Genomic DNA, 17,930 nt, shown 5'->3' on the forward strand with positions numbered 1-17,930 from the left:
GATGAGAGGAATTAGAGAACAAAACCAGAAGGAATCGCAAAAAATTCTGTACATGTAAACATTACACTTCCACTGAGTCAAATCATGAGGAGAATACCGGTTTCTAATTGGTATCACTGTTAAGTACAAAGCTCTGGCAGAGGAAATCAAGACAATCAGGAGTCTGGTAAGAAAGAAGAAAAGTCAGGTGAAGCGAGACGGAGTGAAGGAAAGAATACAATTTCAATTAGTTGAAAAGAATGATTCTAAAGCACCCAGAAAATAAACAAAAATAAAACATACAACAAAATGGCTCAAGGAGTTTTTTTCTTGACTTTGAGAGGAGTAAGCTGTACATTTGCCCTGATAGAAAAATAATGAAAGTAGCTCCCTTAACCTTTTTAGATCTTCACTGTTCAAATGTGTTTCAGAGGTTTCGCTAAACTGATGCGTCACAATAACTTGAATTAAAAAGCAGATTTTTTTTTCTTTTTTTTGTCATTTAGAAGTACAAATGTGAACATAGAGAGTAATTCCTGTACAAATGGAGTTAAGGCCACAGCTAGAACTGAACATAGAGATTAAGAGGTCTGTAAAAGGTGAGGACTTTCAAAGAAATTAAAATCTGTCATTTTTCAAAACGTGATTATTCGCATTCTTGCCGAGAGTCAGATGAAACGGACAAAACGAGACAAAGATTAAAAAAAAAAAGCCCATTTTCTTGGCCTGCTATTAAAATGAAAACAGTTTCATCTTTAATACTCTTTGATTTGACTTAATTAAACAAAGAAATAGCTCAACACTTTCATTTGTAAGCAAGGCTAAAACATAACCAGCAGCAAAGAAGTAAAAAAAGGTATTTTCCCCCCATCTTTGCACATTTAAATGTGAAATTGTCAGGTGATGCAGAGTTCAGACCTTTTTAATTAACAACCCATTTCATTCAGTTGCCACAGAAAGATGTTCTCCACATGCCAGAGTCTTTGTGAGCTGTCAGAGAGTTCAGGGAGACGCTGATCTCAACACTCGTCCCCCTGCCTCACAGTTAAATCCCTGTTGTTGTTTTTTAATTCAGCAGATCATCACTGTCTTGTGAGATTATACTGTGGAGTAAAAGTCAGTGAACAGTTTGATTTGGCTTTTGGAATATTGTACAAAGTACCTTCCCCTCCAAAAAGACCACTTGACTCGCACTATTATTAATAATAACATTGGAATATTAAAACAAATGAAATGTATCAGCTCAGCAAGTGGGAAACGTTAACAACAGGAGGAGTGGTAGTTTTGGATTATGAGTGTTCTGATTGTGTACTGTACACAACAGACGGAGGAATTGGAAATCAAAAAAGTGAGCAAATTACACAAGATTGTCATTTGCCTTTTTTTTTTTTCTCCTTTGACACAGTTGTTGGCGTTTTCACTTTCTTGTGTTGATAATCTGTACTTGTCTGACTTTGGGATAAACTGAGTTGACCCATAGAAACATGTTTTCTGATGAGAGAACGTCACCGCAAAAGAACTGATGACAAAATCCCAAAAATCCTCTCTTCTGACCAACAACAAGCATACTTTACAGCCACTAAAATGATTTCTGGGCTCCCGATGATAACACATTTTATGGGTTTTGATAGCCAAGATGTTCGCTGGCCAACTGTTAGAATTTATAGGAAGATCTCAGAGGTTCAGTCCGTTTGATTCAATCACTCCAAGGCAGAAAGGAAAAAATGCCACAACCCATTCCCAAAAAGCTGTTAGTCTTAGAAAGTTGTTGTTTTTTTTAGCTGACAGAAACAAAAATACAACTCAGAGGAGTTGGAAAGAAGAAGGGTGCACCATTCACCACTCACAGAGCATCATTTTGTAGGAAAGTGATAAAGAATATTAGAACCATGTTAGAAAAACAAACCGCAAACCCATCACTGTCATTTACTGACTGTAACATCCTTCACTACTTAACATATACTTTAAGGGGACCTTGAGGTTTTCAATTCACAGTTACAGGAATGTTCTTCAGTCACATCTGAAGGAGGTAAATAATAAACGGCCCACCCGTCTGAGGAATGAAGTGTTAATGTGACTCAGATCCATCACACAGTGGGTCACTCAATCTGACCGCCACTGAGAGAATGTCCGGCCCATTCCAAGTGTCCCAAAGATGCTGAAAGTAGGATGACTCAGCAAAACCGTTGGCAGTTACTCTGAGAGCACAGCGAGAATCACACAGGAGACGAGAAGGACAGAGCGCTGCGGAGCCTCACAATCATGGAGGTGTATTTCGCCATAATAACCACAGGAATTCTTGTTCTTTCGTGAGGTCGCAGTGACCTTTGATCTCCAATATTACTCATTGACGAGTTCAAGTGAATCTTTGAGGGAAACCCTTCACAATGTTCCTGAGGTCTCACGTTACGAGAGCGATGGAGACAAATGGACAACGCCATTTAGCGTAGAGGCATAGAAAGTGATTAAACCTCTGCGCGCCTCACAACGTGAGACAAAGTTAGGACATATTTGATATTTCCACTCTTTCAAAAGGGCTAAGAACTCAACTTAGAAATCTTCTTAAATTTTAGGGAAAATAAACCAAATTAGTTGTAGCCATAAACTCAAATCTGCGCTCTCTGACGCCACCATCGCGTTCTCTCTCTCCCGTTTCTCTTCTTTAATGAATTCTTTGCATATTTGTCTTGTTTGTGTAATTCAGTGATGAGACCTACACTTTTACCATTCTACATCGTCCACGGTCTAAATTGAATCATCTACGCCGTCAGCATTTCAAACTAACTCGTGATCGATGCAATGCTCACACAAGACGTTGACGCAGAAGTCAAAGTGTGGATGGGTAAATGGCTTTCATACTGTACGCACACAGCCTGTCACTCACACAAACCATCTGAGGACCAGTGGATGCCATGATTATCAGCTGCATTGCAAACAAAACAAAACAAAAAACACCACACCTCTTCACTCTCAGCAGTGCAAGTTGGGGGAAGGTGGGATCTCTCCTGGGACACATGCATACAGACACAGAGAGAGACCCTCACCTTCAAATCACAGATGACTGTTGCTTCGCTCAGTGTGCAAAAAGAGAGCAAATTACAGTGACACGACAGTTGAAGTGAATGGAAACAGAAGAAGCACGGTTCACACAGCAACGCCTCCAGAGGAAATAATCCACATTTGACATTTGGTTCATTTTCCAGGTTCAAAATCCCACTGAGAGAAAATTTGAGTGACTAATTCCAACAATTAGTGACTGAAAGCAGGAAATTTGCTCTCATATTAGGTACTGTAACAAAATTGATACCAGTGCCACAGTTCCTTAAAGAAATGTACAAGACTGATACCATTCTCATACCTGTGTGGTAAATATGAAGCTGCAGCCGGTTAGTTTCACTTAGAATAAAGACTGGAAATGGCTTTTTCTTGAGGCGTCTACAATTACTGCTTCAGCTCAATGATTGTTCGTTACAACAAAAGTCTAACAATACCACAGCCAGGAAAGTTGCTATCCCTGTTTACAGTCTTTGTGCAAAACTAATGGCCAAAAATCAAACTCTGGCTTTGCCTCTACACAGGACAAGTAAATATCATTTTTAAGCGCTGACAAGCTTGAAAACTGCCTTCGTCTGATGTAAAAACAACAAATAATTCAGAACAGCCTCTTTTCTTTACTTCAGGACTAAATGAACCAAAACAAGTCTCATCATAATTATTCCACTTTCCACACAGAATTATCAGCCCCTCTGAGTGGGCCGAGTGTGCACTTGTTGGCCTAGTACGGAGCGTTGTAGTGAACGAGACAACACAGAGCACTCCATGCCCTCCAGAAGGATAAAAACATGGGAAGAAATGATAAGAAAGAAAGAGAATTCATAGTTAGAAAGTCACAAAAGACAACATTAATCAAGCCCTGTGAAGCAAAAACAAAGACACCAACCAACCAGTCAGAGAGAAAGAGCGAGAGCGAGAGAGAGAGTTGAGATGTGAGTAGTTGAAGAAGTGTCAGTTGAAAGTTCTCCTGACACACAGTGAGTCTTTGAGTGGTTTGAAGGTGCGGCCGAGGCTGCAGGAGGTTGGTTGGTCTGGTTTTCCATGGGGGCACTGCAGCGAGCTAAGGCCCGCCTTTCGTTGAGGTTTCAGGTCTATGGCAGAAGGTCCGGTTGTTTTGTATAGCAGCAGCAACATGAATGTTCATCATTATAATCATAGAAATAATAATAACAATAATAATAACAACAGTAATGGCCATCTCAGAGGTGAACATACAAACACAGTAAGATCAGATCAGTCTCTTCTGCTGATGACTGACTGCACCAGGAAGGAAAAGGAGGATGTTTAGGTCCACGCTGAAGAAGTGTAGAATAGGTCCAATGGAGAAAAGAAGAAGAAGGATGGGGAGGTGGTGGGATTAAATAGAATGATGCTGAGGTTTCGTTGGTATTACATCTACATTTGTAAAAAGTAGAGGCAGGAGGTAACGTTGCCACCAATAATCAACATTTAAGCCTCCTCTTTCTTTTAAGAAATACCCCTTCTCACACACACACACACACACACACACATCAACTTCAGCTCTGTTTTCTAGATGAAATGATTATTTACAGCAGCACACAAACAAACAAACAAACAAACCCACACAGTCGAAAGAAAAGTCAATAGATTTTCAGTGTTTTAAAGTTAAGAACATCACGTCTTGTTTTGACATGACATGTCGAACCCTTTGCACGACGTGGTTTGATTCTCCTGCCAAAAATAAACCCTGAAGACATCAGGTGGTTAAGTAGAAGCAAACTGTGTGTGTGTGTGTGTGTGTGTGTGTGTGTGTGTGAGTGAGTGAAAATTGGCAGGTCTTATCTGAGGTATTTTCTGGTGGTCAACATGGCGTCTTAGATGCATAAGTAGCGAGTTGCTCCTTGGTAAAAGGGGTGATGATTCAGGGAAAGTTTTCAGGTGAGGGAAAAGTGCTATAGGACACAGGAGAGAGCGTATATACAAGCGAGCACAGAAAGGTGTTTCTCTCCTCCTTTTTTTTTGTTTTTTGTTTTTTCCAAACAAAAAAAAAAATTTTCTCATATCTTTTCCAGGTTCAGTCTCTTGATTCAGTCTTTTCCCTATCCAGTGCTATCTTTTAAGATAAGTCTTAAAACAGCTTTTTTTTTTCTCCTTTTAGTCACTTGGGAAGAGTAAAAAACAACAACAACAAAAAAACTCACTGGAATCCAAAAAAAATAAAATAAAAACCCAACTAAATGAATCTTCAGTTAAATCAAAAGCGCTCATCATGTACCAAAATCCTTCAATAGTACTATAATCATATATTATTTTTGAATCCTTATGATCATAAGACAGTGTTGGCCGGGGCATCCGTCAATCAACCCCCCCTTCCCCCTTCCCCCTCCCCTCCCATCCCCCACCCCGCCCCCGAGGTTGGAGCTTTACAGGAAAGCTCAAAAACTTCACTTTTCCTTCCACGAGGACAAAAAAAAAACCACAGCAGCAGTCTTCTTCTCTCTTCATCCGGGCTACTCCTCCCTTCCACACTCGTTTGTTCAGAGTGCAGCAATGATTGTGAGGTGCTCGCAGAGAGGATGGGCGGAAAGCCCTCCAGTGCGCTTCTCCTTTAAAAAACGTTTCCAAAAAACAACAAAAGCCAATTGAAGGAGGCAAGAGCAACACACAAGAGGAGACACAGGCGGACGCAGACACACACACACACACACATACTAAATATAAGGGACAGTGTGTGCATGCGTGTGTGTGCACTGATGTGTGTTTGTGTGTGTTCTCCCCCACGTTTCCCTCGATTTAGTTCTGCTGCAGGATGAGGTTCTCCAGCTCATCTGCTGAGCGAAGCAGGAAGGCAGCTGATTCCCGGTAGCCTGCGATCAGCTGACGCACGGCGGTGATCTCCGGTTGGCTGAGCTGGGTTGAGGCCCCGCCCCCTCCGCCACCTCCACTGCCTCGTCCACCCAGGCTGTTGGTGGAAGTAGACGAGGAGTTGCCGATGTTGGCAGAGGACAGAGACTTCATACTGAGGTCTGTGGGACCTGAGGAGAGGGAGCAAAAGATTAATGGAGGAAGCAAAGGACAGGAGATTCATGTGCAGTGATGGAAGGATGGAAGAGGAGGACAGAGGAAACGATCCTATTTTTTTGTGACTGTACATTTGCAGGTTTATACTGCACTGAAATATACTTTGTAGGTCATGGACCCACCAGGCTGCAAATCTATAAGTTAATTACAACCCAACCCACCCAGACCCGCTGTATTTCCACATCTGTGTGTTTGGGGTTGACCCGTGCATCACTACTACCACAGAGAGAGTTTCTGACTGACTTTTATTTAGCTATTGTTGCTATTGTTCTAAAGTCTCTGACAAAAAACGGAATGAGGAATATTCGAGAACACTATCCTGTGCCATTTTTTCTAAAAATCACTTTAAATCTACAACTGTAAGCTATATCATGGTCCCTCCCTCTCCCGACTTTCATCCTCCTCTTTTTACTCAGCGTTATCATTCTTTACTCCCGTCCTTCTCATCTCCCCCCATCTGTCTCCATTAAGACCTTGTCCCCAGCTGTTCTCCAGTTCTCACCATTGCTCTGAACAGCAGCGCCAGTCGTCAGGGAAACGGGGTGTTGCATGGCAGCGCCCAGGCCTGGGTATCCACGGTAACCATAGCTCAGACCGGCTCCGTTGATGTAGAGCTGGGCGTCCTGGGAGGAGAAGGCTGATGCGGCCAGGGAGTAGGCGGAGTGAGCGAGGGATGCTGGTTCCCTCAGACTTACTCCACCACTGGATGGCTTGTCCAGTGAGATCTGTTCATCCTGGCAAAGGGAAACAGAATCAAGGGTTCTTTCAATAAGGCAGTAGAGGTAGAAGTAGAGAATAGGATTGTTTCTCCTCATTTCAGTGGCACAGACTTACATGATAGGCTTCAAGACGCATTCTTTTTGCAGCGTTGCGTGATTCACTCTCACAGGCAGCTGCCAGAATATTCTCAGCCATGGCTGAGGTGAGGTGAGGTGGAGTAGGACGGGTCTAGAGATGACAGAAAGTAACATACAAACCAAGTGTTTTTGACTTTTCCAGCAGCCAAACACACTTGTGGCTTCATCTCAATACACAGTTCAAAGCAACACTGCAGCAGACATGCCCACAAATGTGCTGCACTTGCAGGTTTCTTTGCTTCCACCGTGCAGCACTTCATCATGTGACTTTTCCCAAAAATACACAGCACTGCTTAATGCAGTCCAGTATTGTCCTAACAATTCACTGGACTTGGTGGGAACACAACAATGGCCTTTGTATAGACAAAAGTTTTCCATGCAGATGGTTTAGAGAAACTGTAAACTGTAAACAAACGGGATTATTTACATAATCCTTCAAGTGTTGTGTTACTTTTATATACGGATTATATTAGACTGGAAACAAAAACAAAAAAAAATTTCTGATGTTTAGTCAAGCTGCAGCCAGTGGAGATGTTTTTCTACTTTTTTGTGCCATCATGATCAAATTAAGTAGTTTGTGTGTCAATCTTACTGATGTCACATCAGATTGTACATGATGTGACATCCTCTTTCAATTGACCCTCAATTCAGAGACACATTTCACCCCAAAAAATAAAACACAGTGTGACATCAGTCTTCACCACTGGGGGGCAGCAGTGGCATTGCTGTGCCTGATTCAGTGAAGCAGCCTGACGCCCAACAACAGGATTACATGTAAACCTGTGACAGGTTAACATCATGCACTCCTCTGCTTTAAGTCAGTTAGATCAGACACAGCTGACTTAAAGCAAATCACTGGTCTCTCTTGACCTCAGTAACACAGTTTCTTGCTCCAAGGAGACGAGGAGCCAGTGACAGTAAGTTTGGCATGTGCGGGAGGGTTTTGTGGATGATTTAGTGGGTCAGAATCAGCATGGGAGCATTTGGTACAATCATTCATTTTCTGCTTCACTACCGCAGATTACAGTAGATTAATTGCCTGTGCTACTGCACACTCCCTGCTGGTTCCTGTTGATGCAGGTGGTGCATATAAAGAAATGCTGCATTATGGTGTTTAGGAGTGCTTCTGTGAAGTAATTCTGCACCACATAATGTTGTTTCTTAACATTTTAAAATCTTCTCACTCAATGATAATTGATTGTTGCTGCTTATGCAAAGCTGGAATGCGTAATTTGTTATTCTGCCTCGGTTTGGTCTTTATGAACAGAAACTATGCAGCATTTGTCCTGAACAATTGAGTTTTTTGAACTTATCGTGGATGCTTGACTCTAAAACTCTCACAGCTGACTCTGGTTTGTCTTGACATCAAACTAAGTGAAATGTGAAAAGTCTGTAAAAATGCCACTAGTCAGCATCATGTGAACTCATTTAAGAAACAAACGAACAATAAATAAATACATAAAGTGATAGATATTTGCTTAGGTTTAAAAGTTATGCCCTAGAGCTTTTGATTAAATCACACAGACATTGTGTGTTTGCCTCTGGTGTTTTTTTTTTACCACACATAAAAGCAACAAGAGTGATGATTTTACTAAAGCACACGTTTGACTGAGAGGTTCTGTGAGCGTAACATGAGGAAACAAGAGACGAAGGTCTCTAGCTCTCCCCATGAGAGTTGGTTTAATGACAAGAGAAGAAAAGCTGGCATTGCATTATGGGAATGAGTGGCTCTGAACATGTTGCAGATCAATTAGACCACAAACCACCCCTTTGTGCTTGCACTGCACAGTAAAAGAGAGAACAGTAGATTTAGGGGATTGTCATTCTAGTTTTTTCACCATTTAGATAAAGACTCGACAGCCGTGTTAGAGCCTCAGCACAAAAATATCTCCGTAGCTGTCAGCCTAAAAGCTTTGTGAGAGCTGGCGTGAGGTTGTATATGTCACAGAGCTCAGACTGCACTGAAAACATTTCTCTAAAATTGTGCTATGGTGCTTTCATGCAACAATGATAAATTCATAAAAAGAGGTTCAGCAATTAAATGCTTCTATATTACATTTGTCGACAGCTTACAGTTTTACTTTTTTACTTACAATTGTGATAATAAATTCACGTTTTTGCTCCATGTAAGCGAATATTTATAAAATAATTAGCTGATTGCATTACATGAATTATATGAAGAAAAAAACAGATATGAAACAGGTACAATACCTCCATGCCGTTCTTCTTCATGCGCCGGCAGGATTTGAGGTAGGTGCGGATGCGCTTGCGAGCGCGTTCCTGGAATTCTGGGAACTGTCTGCTGCAGGACTCGATGATGGCCTGGATCTTTTCCTTGGGCTGTTTGGAGATGGGCACCATCCGATCCAGGTTCTCGTCCACAAACAGACGCACAAACATCTGTAAGGAAACAAGACAGCTGTTCAATCTTGTCATTATTGGCACAGGGATCATTTGGACTGTATAGCAAACAGCTGCCTTTTAACTCCGACGTAGAAACACTATCATTTATTCAAAGTTGCATTCATCAACGTTCTGATGGAGGTAAGTTCAAAATTCTGTTTTTTTGCTTTGATTTGGTCTCATTTGAACCTTCAGCTGTCAGTTGTTCCACTTGGTAAATCATTACAAAGACTTAAGTCAGTTCTAAAAGTCACAGGGAGCCAGTGTAATGTGACTAACACCAGTGTAGTGTGGCGATCGATGACACTGACAGCTTTTCAGAGAGATAAAGAGTCTGCTCCTCAATATTTTCTCTTTATGAATTCTGGAGGACATGTTATATTGATCCCTGTGGGGACATCATGGTGGACAGAGCTGAGGGTCTGACCCAACACAATGTCTCTGACTTACGTTGAAGGCCTTTAGTCTCTCGGGATCCACTCCCTCTGTGTCGTTGATCTTGTCGTTGTCGTCGTGGTCGTCGTGGTCGTCGTCGTCATCGTCTGGGGCAACCTGGCTACCATGACGCCCCACGGTCAGGTCCTCGGCACTCAAGTCCATCTTGATGCTGTCATAGCTGCCGCCTGAACTGTACTGTGGGGACTAAACACACACACACACACACACATAGTATATAAATGATACTGTTGTCTTATAATTGTTTTACATCCAACTGTGAATATCAAACATGAAGTGATGAAAGATAATTGACGACATGGAAGCATTAAGGACGGACAGTCCTCATCAGGTATATACATACGTATATATATATACATACGTATATATATATACGTATGTATATACGTATATATATATATATATATATGAGAGCTCATGAAACACCAATTATTTTTCTCATTACGATGTGACAACTTATCAACTCTCTAATCTTAGCTTTAAAGTACTAACTTAACCCATGTGGTGAATTTATAGGCAATAATTCATACATCGGTGCACAGTAGCATTTACAGGAACTAAAACGACATTTTGTTGAAGCTGGTTTTACTCAATTTATATACAGTACACACTGTAAAGTTTTACACTTTGCTTCAGATTCTGTGTATTTTCTTTAAGTTTTTTTTTTATTTTCCTGAGATATTGGGTTTTGCCACTTTGGACATCGAGAAGTAGGTTGAAGTATGAAATCAAAGCGGTTTAGAGGGGAAATCACTCTTTGGTGGAGCAACAATCTTTCATGTATACTTATATGTACGTTCCATACTAGAACAATTAACAATTTTACACAGAATATGTGAAGCTGTGATGATATATGTGTTTGCAGACAGCAGCAGGTAAATCAGGAAGAAGAGGAGAAACTGAGCGAATGACATTCTGACATTGTTTGCACATTTTCTTTCTCCCCTAACCTTCAACTTCACGCTGCACTCAGCATTCAGTGATGTTATTCTTCAGGCTTCACTTTACAGACATTTTTCTACAGACAGTTTTATCCTTAATTAAGAACTGAGCTAACTATTATAATTGTATAACTCTGAGCTTGTCAGATCATTCTGTGTCTGCAGAAACTCTTTGTCAGTGTAAATAATAACACTTTTCTGACAGACAATAGTGCTCGTGGAGACCAAAACCTGGTCCTAATGAGGCAGAACCTCCTTTCTAAAGAACTGGTTATGTTTAGGACTAAGATTTGAATTATGGTTAGGTTCATAGTTAGGGTTAGGCATGAACTGGTTATGATTAAGGTTAAGGATAATGCTTTGTTTAAGGTGTCCAAATGAATAGAACTCAATGCAGTGTCCTCAGACGAATAGGTGTACAGACTTGTGTGTGTGTGTGTAGTAGGGTGTAGGTACACTATCTGAATCACACCTATCTTTGTGAAGACATTCAGGCTGGTTCTAACAAAAAAAGAGTGTGTATGTGTGTGTGTGAGTGTGTGTGGAATCTCACCTTGCCCCCGTAATCCCTGCTGTCTCTGTCCAGCCGCAGCTCAGCAGTGTGTGTGTGGGACTGGGAGTGTGAGGTCAAAGTGTGTGCGTTATGTGTGTGTGGCAGCGGCAGGGCCGGGTGTGGAGTGACGGGAGGTTTGGCTGCGAGCGGGTACTTCCTGCGGAGCTCCTCGGACGCATTGGGATGCAGAGCGCCGAGCAGCGCCGCAGCTGCTGCTGACACAGTGACGGGCAGGTGAGCGGTAGAAAGGGGCAGGCGCTGAGGGGGCGGGTCACTCAGGTTGACCGGCTGCTGGTCCTCAGATGACGAGGAGGAGGAAGTCGGCGTGCTGAAGTCAAGTGCGACGGGGCCGCCGTTGCCATTGATAACCTTGGTTTCCCTGACAATGGTGCCATCCGTCACAGCGGAAGAGGGCGGGGTCAGCACAGGCAGGCCATTGCCACTGCCGCTCTCTGATGATGAATCATCTGAAGAAGTGGACAGGGAGGCGTTCAGTTTTATCATAAAAAAAAACAAAACTGTGTTGAATGTGTTTTCAACATGCTGCTACTTCTTGTTTTGTTTTTACATTATATGGGTTTGACTTGGGCAGCAGACAAACAAGCGTTGTTCTGACTCTGATGTGAAAGCAGAGCAAAGCACATTTCATCACATTAACACGTTACAGACACACTGAGACTGGGCAGTTGCAAACTGCAGCTCATATATATTATTCCTGCCTGTGAGGTCGTACATAAATCTACATACAAATATAAATCTCTCAGCATGGACATTTAGGGCCTAAAACTCACTGCACCTAAATCATAGGCTCACTTGTCTGTGGCCATTTTCTCATGCTCCCGTCAGATCTCTGTCAACACGGTGGACGAGAGTGATTTTCTGTGGTGCTTCATTGAATAAATTCATATGGGATCATATTAAACTACTCCTAGAGGTCTCAACCTGGTCACAGTAACTGGACGCTACATTGAGTAAACCAAAGAGAACATGTCATGCATCATGCCACTACCATCACGATCATCATCGTGACTGTTACTGAAGTGTAGGTCGTTGCAGAATAGTATATTGTTGGTGCATTGACAACATACAGGCTGATTACAGAAAAAAGCTCTTATTCTGTATGTGCTGGTTATTAACTTTATAGACGTCATGTGACAGCTGTTACAGTAAATTGTAACAGCTGTCACACACACGTTTGAGCTTCACTTATAGACATAATGCATTTCCTAATCACTTGCCCTAACTGTAATCTTTACCCTAAGCTAAACCTGATTCTAACCCTAACCCTAAAACCAGGCCCTTTAAAGATGCGAGAATCAGCCTAAATGTCCTCACACCGTATGGTTTATACAATTTTTGATCCTCACAAAGCACAAATACAAGAACACACACATACATGCAAACACAGTGTATAATGTAGGTTTTTGTTAATGTCCAGCAGATGGCATGATTCCTTCATAAAGCAGATTCACATCACATTCTCACAAAACCACCTTCAACTTCTGCTTCTGTTCTGCTTTAATGACAAACAGAAAATTACTCATTTTACTCCTGGAGTTGAATTATTCTTTATTATATTTGTCTGAATAGAGAGGGAGCAGAAATCTCATTCACTTACTCACTCACTCAAAACAAATGAATCATCCACACCTTGCTGTCACGGTTTTTAACGAACACTGAGTGGCATCAGAATGACAATGATTCCATTTGTTTTGCAGGAACAATCTATTTGTCCACGTACAACCACGCATCTTGCAATGTAGGGAGATAATGAAACGAATCATTTGCCTAAATGCAGAAAATCTCTGTGCCCGAGCTGGAGGGAAATTGAGAAATGTTTATTGTCTCCCTGTAGCGAGCAGAGCCGTGACGCTGTACTGTGAACTAAAGGCATTATCTACAGTACATGCCGACACCTTCATGTGCACCAGCACAGTGAAGTTAATGTGAATAAAACAACACAACGTGTTTTTTCTTGTCTGTGTGAGATGAGAGACAAGACACAGGGAGAGTCCTCAGAGACACGGCAGCTTGTAAAGGAGCAGTGTTTGTATATTTGATTAAACCCAACCAGTCTGCAGCTCGGCCTGACCAGACTATATCATAGTCCCAATCCATACTCCAATAACTTTGAGTGTGAATTTCGTAATCTGTAAAAAAATCATATAAGTCCTAGAGCTGCTTATTTACCATCTCATCACTTTCTGATGGTCCCTCTCTAGCAACCATGCTATGACCTTCACTAACACCTGCTCAGTGCCAGCGGATGACCCACACTTGGTTAGTGTGGTTTCCATGACAATTAAATAAAAGTCAGTCCAAAAAAAATAGACTCAGATTGTTCAAATGAATTCATAAGAAGTGTCTTATGTTATGGTTTAGCTGGTGAACTCTGCTCTCTTACTCTCTTGACATGCTCTTCACATGTTTATGTGTGTTTTTTTTTTTTCTTTGGTGGGGGGGTCGGATGTGGTTGATGCCGTTAAATGCTTCAGTATTTCTTGGCAAAGCAGGTTTAACATCTCCTCTCTCTCTCTCCGTCTGTCTGTATCTCTTTTAAGGCAGACAAGCTACTAAATAAGTGATCATGGAATAAATGGTGTGTGCCGAGCTGGCTGGCGAGCAGGATGGATGGAAGCCTGTCTGCCTGCCCGTTAGGTTTTATTGTTCTGAGGAGGCTGCCGCTCTTTAGTCCCGCACATGCAAACACATAGTGAAGGGTTTCATTCCAGCACAAAGAGGAAAGACTAAGAAACAATCAGCCTATATTTGCACAAAATGTACAATATTACGGTTTTAATTTGTGGTGCATTTGCGTGATAGGTACAAAATGATTAATTCGAATGAGAAGGGAAACAGAAACAGGAATTAGCCTGAGATTGACTGGAGGATAGAAGGGAGGAGGGAATATAGGCAGAGGAGGTAATTTGAATGGGTCAACAATGTGAAAGAGTGTTTGGAAAAGAAAGTGATGTATTGAAAGATGGGGGCTGGGGGTGGGGGTTGGACTGAGAATGTATCGACTGTGCGTTCGTTAGGCGAGGCAGGAGGGGAGGAGCCCAAACCGCATGAGCGAGAGGGAGGGATGGGTAGAGAAGCACCGAGGGCAATGCACTACCGAGAGGTACAGCCAGGCAGAAGGAAAGAGGTCAGGAGGGGGGTGAGAGGAGGAGGAGGGGGGGGTAGGAGGGGTGGAGAGGGATGTGGAGGGAGGTCATGGCTCGGGGGTGGGGGCAGCAGGAGGAGAGGAGAGGGGAGAGGATGAGGGAGGATTGAGATGGAGGATGTAAGGGGGAAGGGTAGAGATGGAGGCAAATGAACAAGCACATGGAGAAATCTTTTTGGATTTGCATCATATTTCTCACGTTTACAGTTCATAATAAATAAACTAGGGTAGCTAATTTATTATAATGCTGTTGTGTTGCACTCTTAATGACATACACACGTCTTTAACACTCAACTGTCTTTTTTAACTGCAGTACTTAATCATCATGGTTGTGCTGATAAACCATGAATTTGAACAGGAATCCTGGGAAGCGATGAACAGGACATAGAACGAAACAAAGCAGAAAATGAGAAGGAAGCCCTGGGACCTGGAGGTAGAAAGAGAGTATATTTATGAGTGTGTAAGGAGTACTCATGCATGGAGGCCAACCTAATTCCTACCACTCCGACACAAATCCCCTCTCTCAGCAGAAAGACCACCGTGGCAGCTTCTGCATCCCTTCATCCTTCCATTCCTGCCCAACTGCTCTCTCCTCCTCTGCTTCCGTCCATGTACTCTCTGCATCCTCCACTTTTCTCTATCCACGCCTGCTAAACAGGGAGTGGCCCACTCCCTCTCTTTCTGTGCTTTTCTCTTCACCCTTTTCAACTACAGTCCATCTTTCTTTCCCTCAATGTCCGACACAAAAGCGATGCAGCTCATATCTCTCCTGCACGTCCTTTCAGGCTGAAAAAAAGAGGGAGTGTGTCCTGTCTCTCTTTTTTCTCTGCTGAGGATGGACAGCATGAGGTCGATGAATAGCAAGTTGTTTTATCATATGCATTGTTTCCTTTGTGCTTTGGTCCCTTTTTTTCTCAGCGAAAGGGAAATCAACTTTATTCACACTCTCTCCATCAGCGAAACAACAATATTTCGAGTTCTGAGTTGTACAATATGTCACAGGACAACATGCCTTCTGACCTCTCTGACAGAGTGACCATGTCAAAAAGACACAGAACATCAGGGACATTGTGACAATCTTCATGATTTATTCCTGAATCTGGATCTGGCAGTCACTGCTTCACCGTCTGCCTCTTGATGTTTCCCTCCATCTAAAAACAACAGGGTATTAAAGACAACTGGAGTTACTTGTACGTACAGTAAACCTGCGTCTGTACGCGGCCTTCCTTCAGAGATGCAGCAGACAGTGACAGTGAAAGTTAACAACTGCAGCCTTCCTGTGCAGCAGCAGGTCTGCACACTCAGGATTAACCACTTGAAAAGCCAACCATAAAACAGCACATGAAACATTATTGTTCACTTAAATTTTCCCCCCACATGAGAGTCATGACACCAAAGTTCAAGAGTTATGACGCAGATAAAACAGATTCATTCAGCCTCGCAGACCAGCGCTTCACAATGTGCTCATTCATGCATATGACTTACTTAACACATTTCACAATGCTCACATACAGCGTCTCTGTTTTTATGCGTTTGTACAGGCACAGCAGTGCTGTGAGTGTCAGGAGTAATCAGCACAAGGGAATTTAGCTCCAGTCTCCACATGCTTTAAACCATTTCCATGAGATATTTCACACTGGATCATTTAACAACTGAAACTTGCATCCCTTTCATATTTTTTGAAACAATATTATGTACACTTACTTTGCATTTCCTCTATTTCTGACTTTTCTTACAGCCTCAGAAATGAGTCTGAACACTTAGGGGAAAAACCCTGATACACACCATTACACTAGCAGCTCAACATGGGAAGTAATGACGAGAGCCTGCTCTTTCTGTTATCGTGCACTTCTTGCTGCCCTGTTCCTCTATGCATGTGGATTTAACTGATGACTCAACCAGCATGTGTCCCTGTGTGCCACTGCATACTAACTGACAGACTGGAAGCAGCTACAATTTTGAGAATTCACAATTGGATGCAGACTGGACACACCCCGAGTTGTTATACAGGACGAGAAGAGAAGCATTCATGCACAAATGTTTGCAATATCTCGCCACATATTTGCTAAATACTGTAAATGCTTCTTCCAGATCTTGTCTAACGCGCCCTTTAAATTAGCCCAGTAATTTATTGGGGATTAGAAACATTCGATGAACGCTGTAGAAAACCCTAATCCCAGCTTTTACAGCTAAATTGTTCAAGAAGTGGTACTATGAAGGATTTACAAACTGATCTATTATTAATATATATCAGAATCAATCAATGTTCCCACACTGAACACAGAGAGAGAGAGAGAGAGAGGGCTGCAACAAACCATTATTTTCATAATAGATTCATCTTCAATGATTTATTTGTTATTTGGAGCAAAGAAACCCGAAAATATTCACATTTGAGAAGCTAAAAAATCGGACAGCTCTTTTAATTCAAACAAACAAAAAACACTCAAACCAATTAATCAATTACCAAAATATTGATGATTAACTTGGTAATGGATTAATCATTGCAGCCCTACAGAGAGAAGCAACACTGTGCCAGTAAAGTGGAAACAGCTTTGACTGAAAACACGAGCTCAGAAAATAGATCCCATAAATGATCCCGGACCCTCAGTGCTGCTTTATACACACACATGCTCCGTCAGTCACTGATAGTATTGCTGGACAGATCCTGTATTCATATATAGGATGTGGTGATCAAATGAACATCATTTTGTTTCTCTGAGACCAAACAGAGTTAGAATAATAACATCAACAAACAAAAAAAGGCCGAAAGTTACGCACTGCAGCTTTAAATGTGAAGTCTTTCTCTTCAAAGTGTTTGTTTCTCAAAGACAAAGCTGAATTGGTGCTAAAACCTACAGCTGAATCTCCACTTTGCTTCAGACACAGTATGTCCATGTTTCCCTCCTTTCCAATGCTTCATCTCTTCCTCCTACGTTTTCATTATGTTCATCTACTCGTCCATCTCTTTCACTACACTCTCTGCCTCCAACACTCCGTCTGATCCAGTCTCTAGATATCAGCACAAGTGACGGTGATGCATGGCAGTGTTTAGTGCTCCACTTCAGTCCTAAGGGCACAAGGACACAGGAGGCACCTGCTGTGTTTAAGAGGGCAAATGCTTTCTAGCATCAAGGACACACGCACGCGCACACACACACACACACATAGCCACAGTTGTGTCCCCAGGTGAGTGAAGCTGCAGCTAAAAGCCTGTACTGTAAGCCCCCAGAGTGAAGCGGGACAGGTGGAGAAAGACTTTGGCCGTCAATCATTATTCAATCCACAATCCACTGAGAGGGTGCAGCGGTAGCTGACCTGGCAACACACATCTCCATCAGTGTGTGTATATGACACCATGAACGCCACATTGGCAAAATGTGAGTGTGTGTGTCACTGTGAGCATGTCCAAGACCAGGTGTGTTTCTGCATGTTGTGCATTTCTGGGTTTACGACATGTAAACTACCATATTTACTGTCAA

The 17,930-nt window shown here is 42.2% G+C and overlaps 2 protein-coding genes across 6 annotated transcripts in view; one reads left to right on the top strand and one right to left on the bottom strand.

The window, feature by feature from the left end:
• samd11 (sterile alpha motif domain containing 11) overlaps window positions 1–17,930 on the top strand; it is a 1,171,052-nt gene that overhangs the window by 47,093 nt on the left and 1,106,029 nt on the right. The window lies entirely within an intron of this gene.
• LOC122777095 (nucleolar protein 4-like) overlaps window positions 5,397–17,930 on the bottom strand; it is a 69,218-nt gene continuing 56,684 nt past the window's right edge. For both annotated transcript variants that reach the window (XM_044038089.1, XM_044038090.1), the window contains exons 3-8: window positions 11,286–11,752; window positions 9,786–9,977; window positions 9,144–9,332; window positions 6,910–7,023; window positions 6,578–6,809; window positions 5,397–6,029 (exon numbers count right to left, since the gene is read on the bottom strand). In XM_044038089.1, coding sequence (XP_043894024.1) covers window positions 5,788–6,029; window positions 6,578–6,809; window positions 6,910–7,023; window positions 9,144–9,332; window positions 9,786–9,977; window positions 11,286–11,752 — 1,436 coding nt within the window. In that variant the 3' untranslated portion in view covers window positions 5,397–5,787. The remainder of the gene's footprint in view (window positions 6,030–6,577; window positions 6,810–6,909; window positions 7,024–9,143; window positions 9,333–9,785; window positions 9,978–11,285; window positions 11,753–17,930) is intronic.

This window comes from Solea senegalensis, linkage group LG11 (assembly GCF_019176455.1).
Source record: "Solea senegalensis isolate Sse05_10M linkage group LG11, IFAPA_SoseM_1, whole genome shotgun sequence".
Classification (NCBI taxonomy): Eukaryota; Metazoa; Chordata; class Actinopteri; order Pleuronectiformes; family Soleidae; genus Solea; species Solea senegalensis.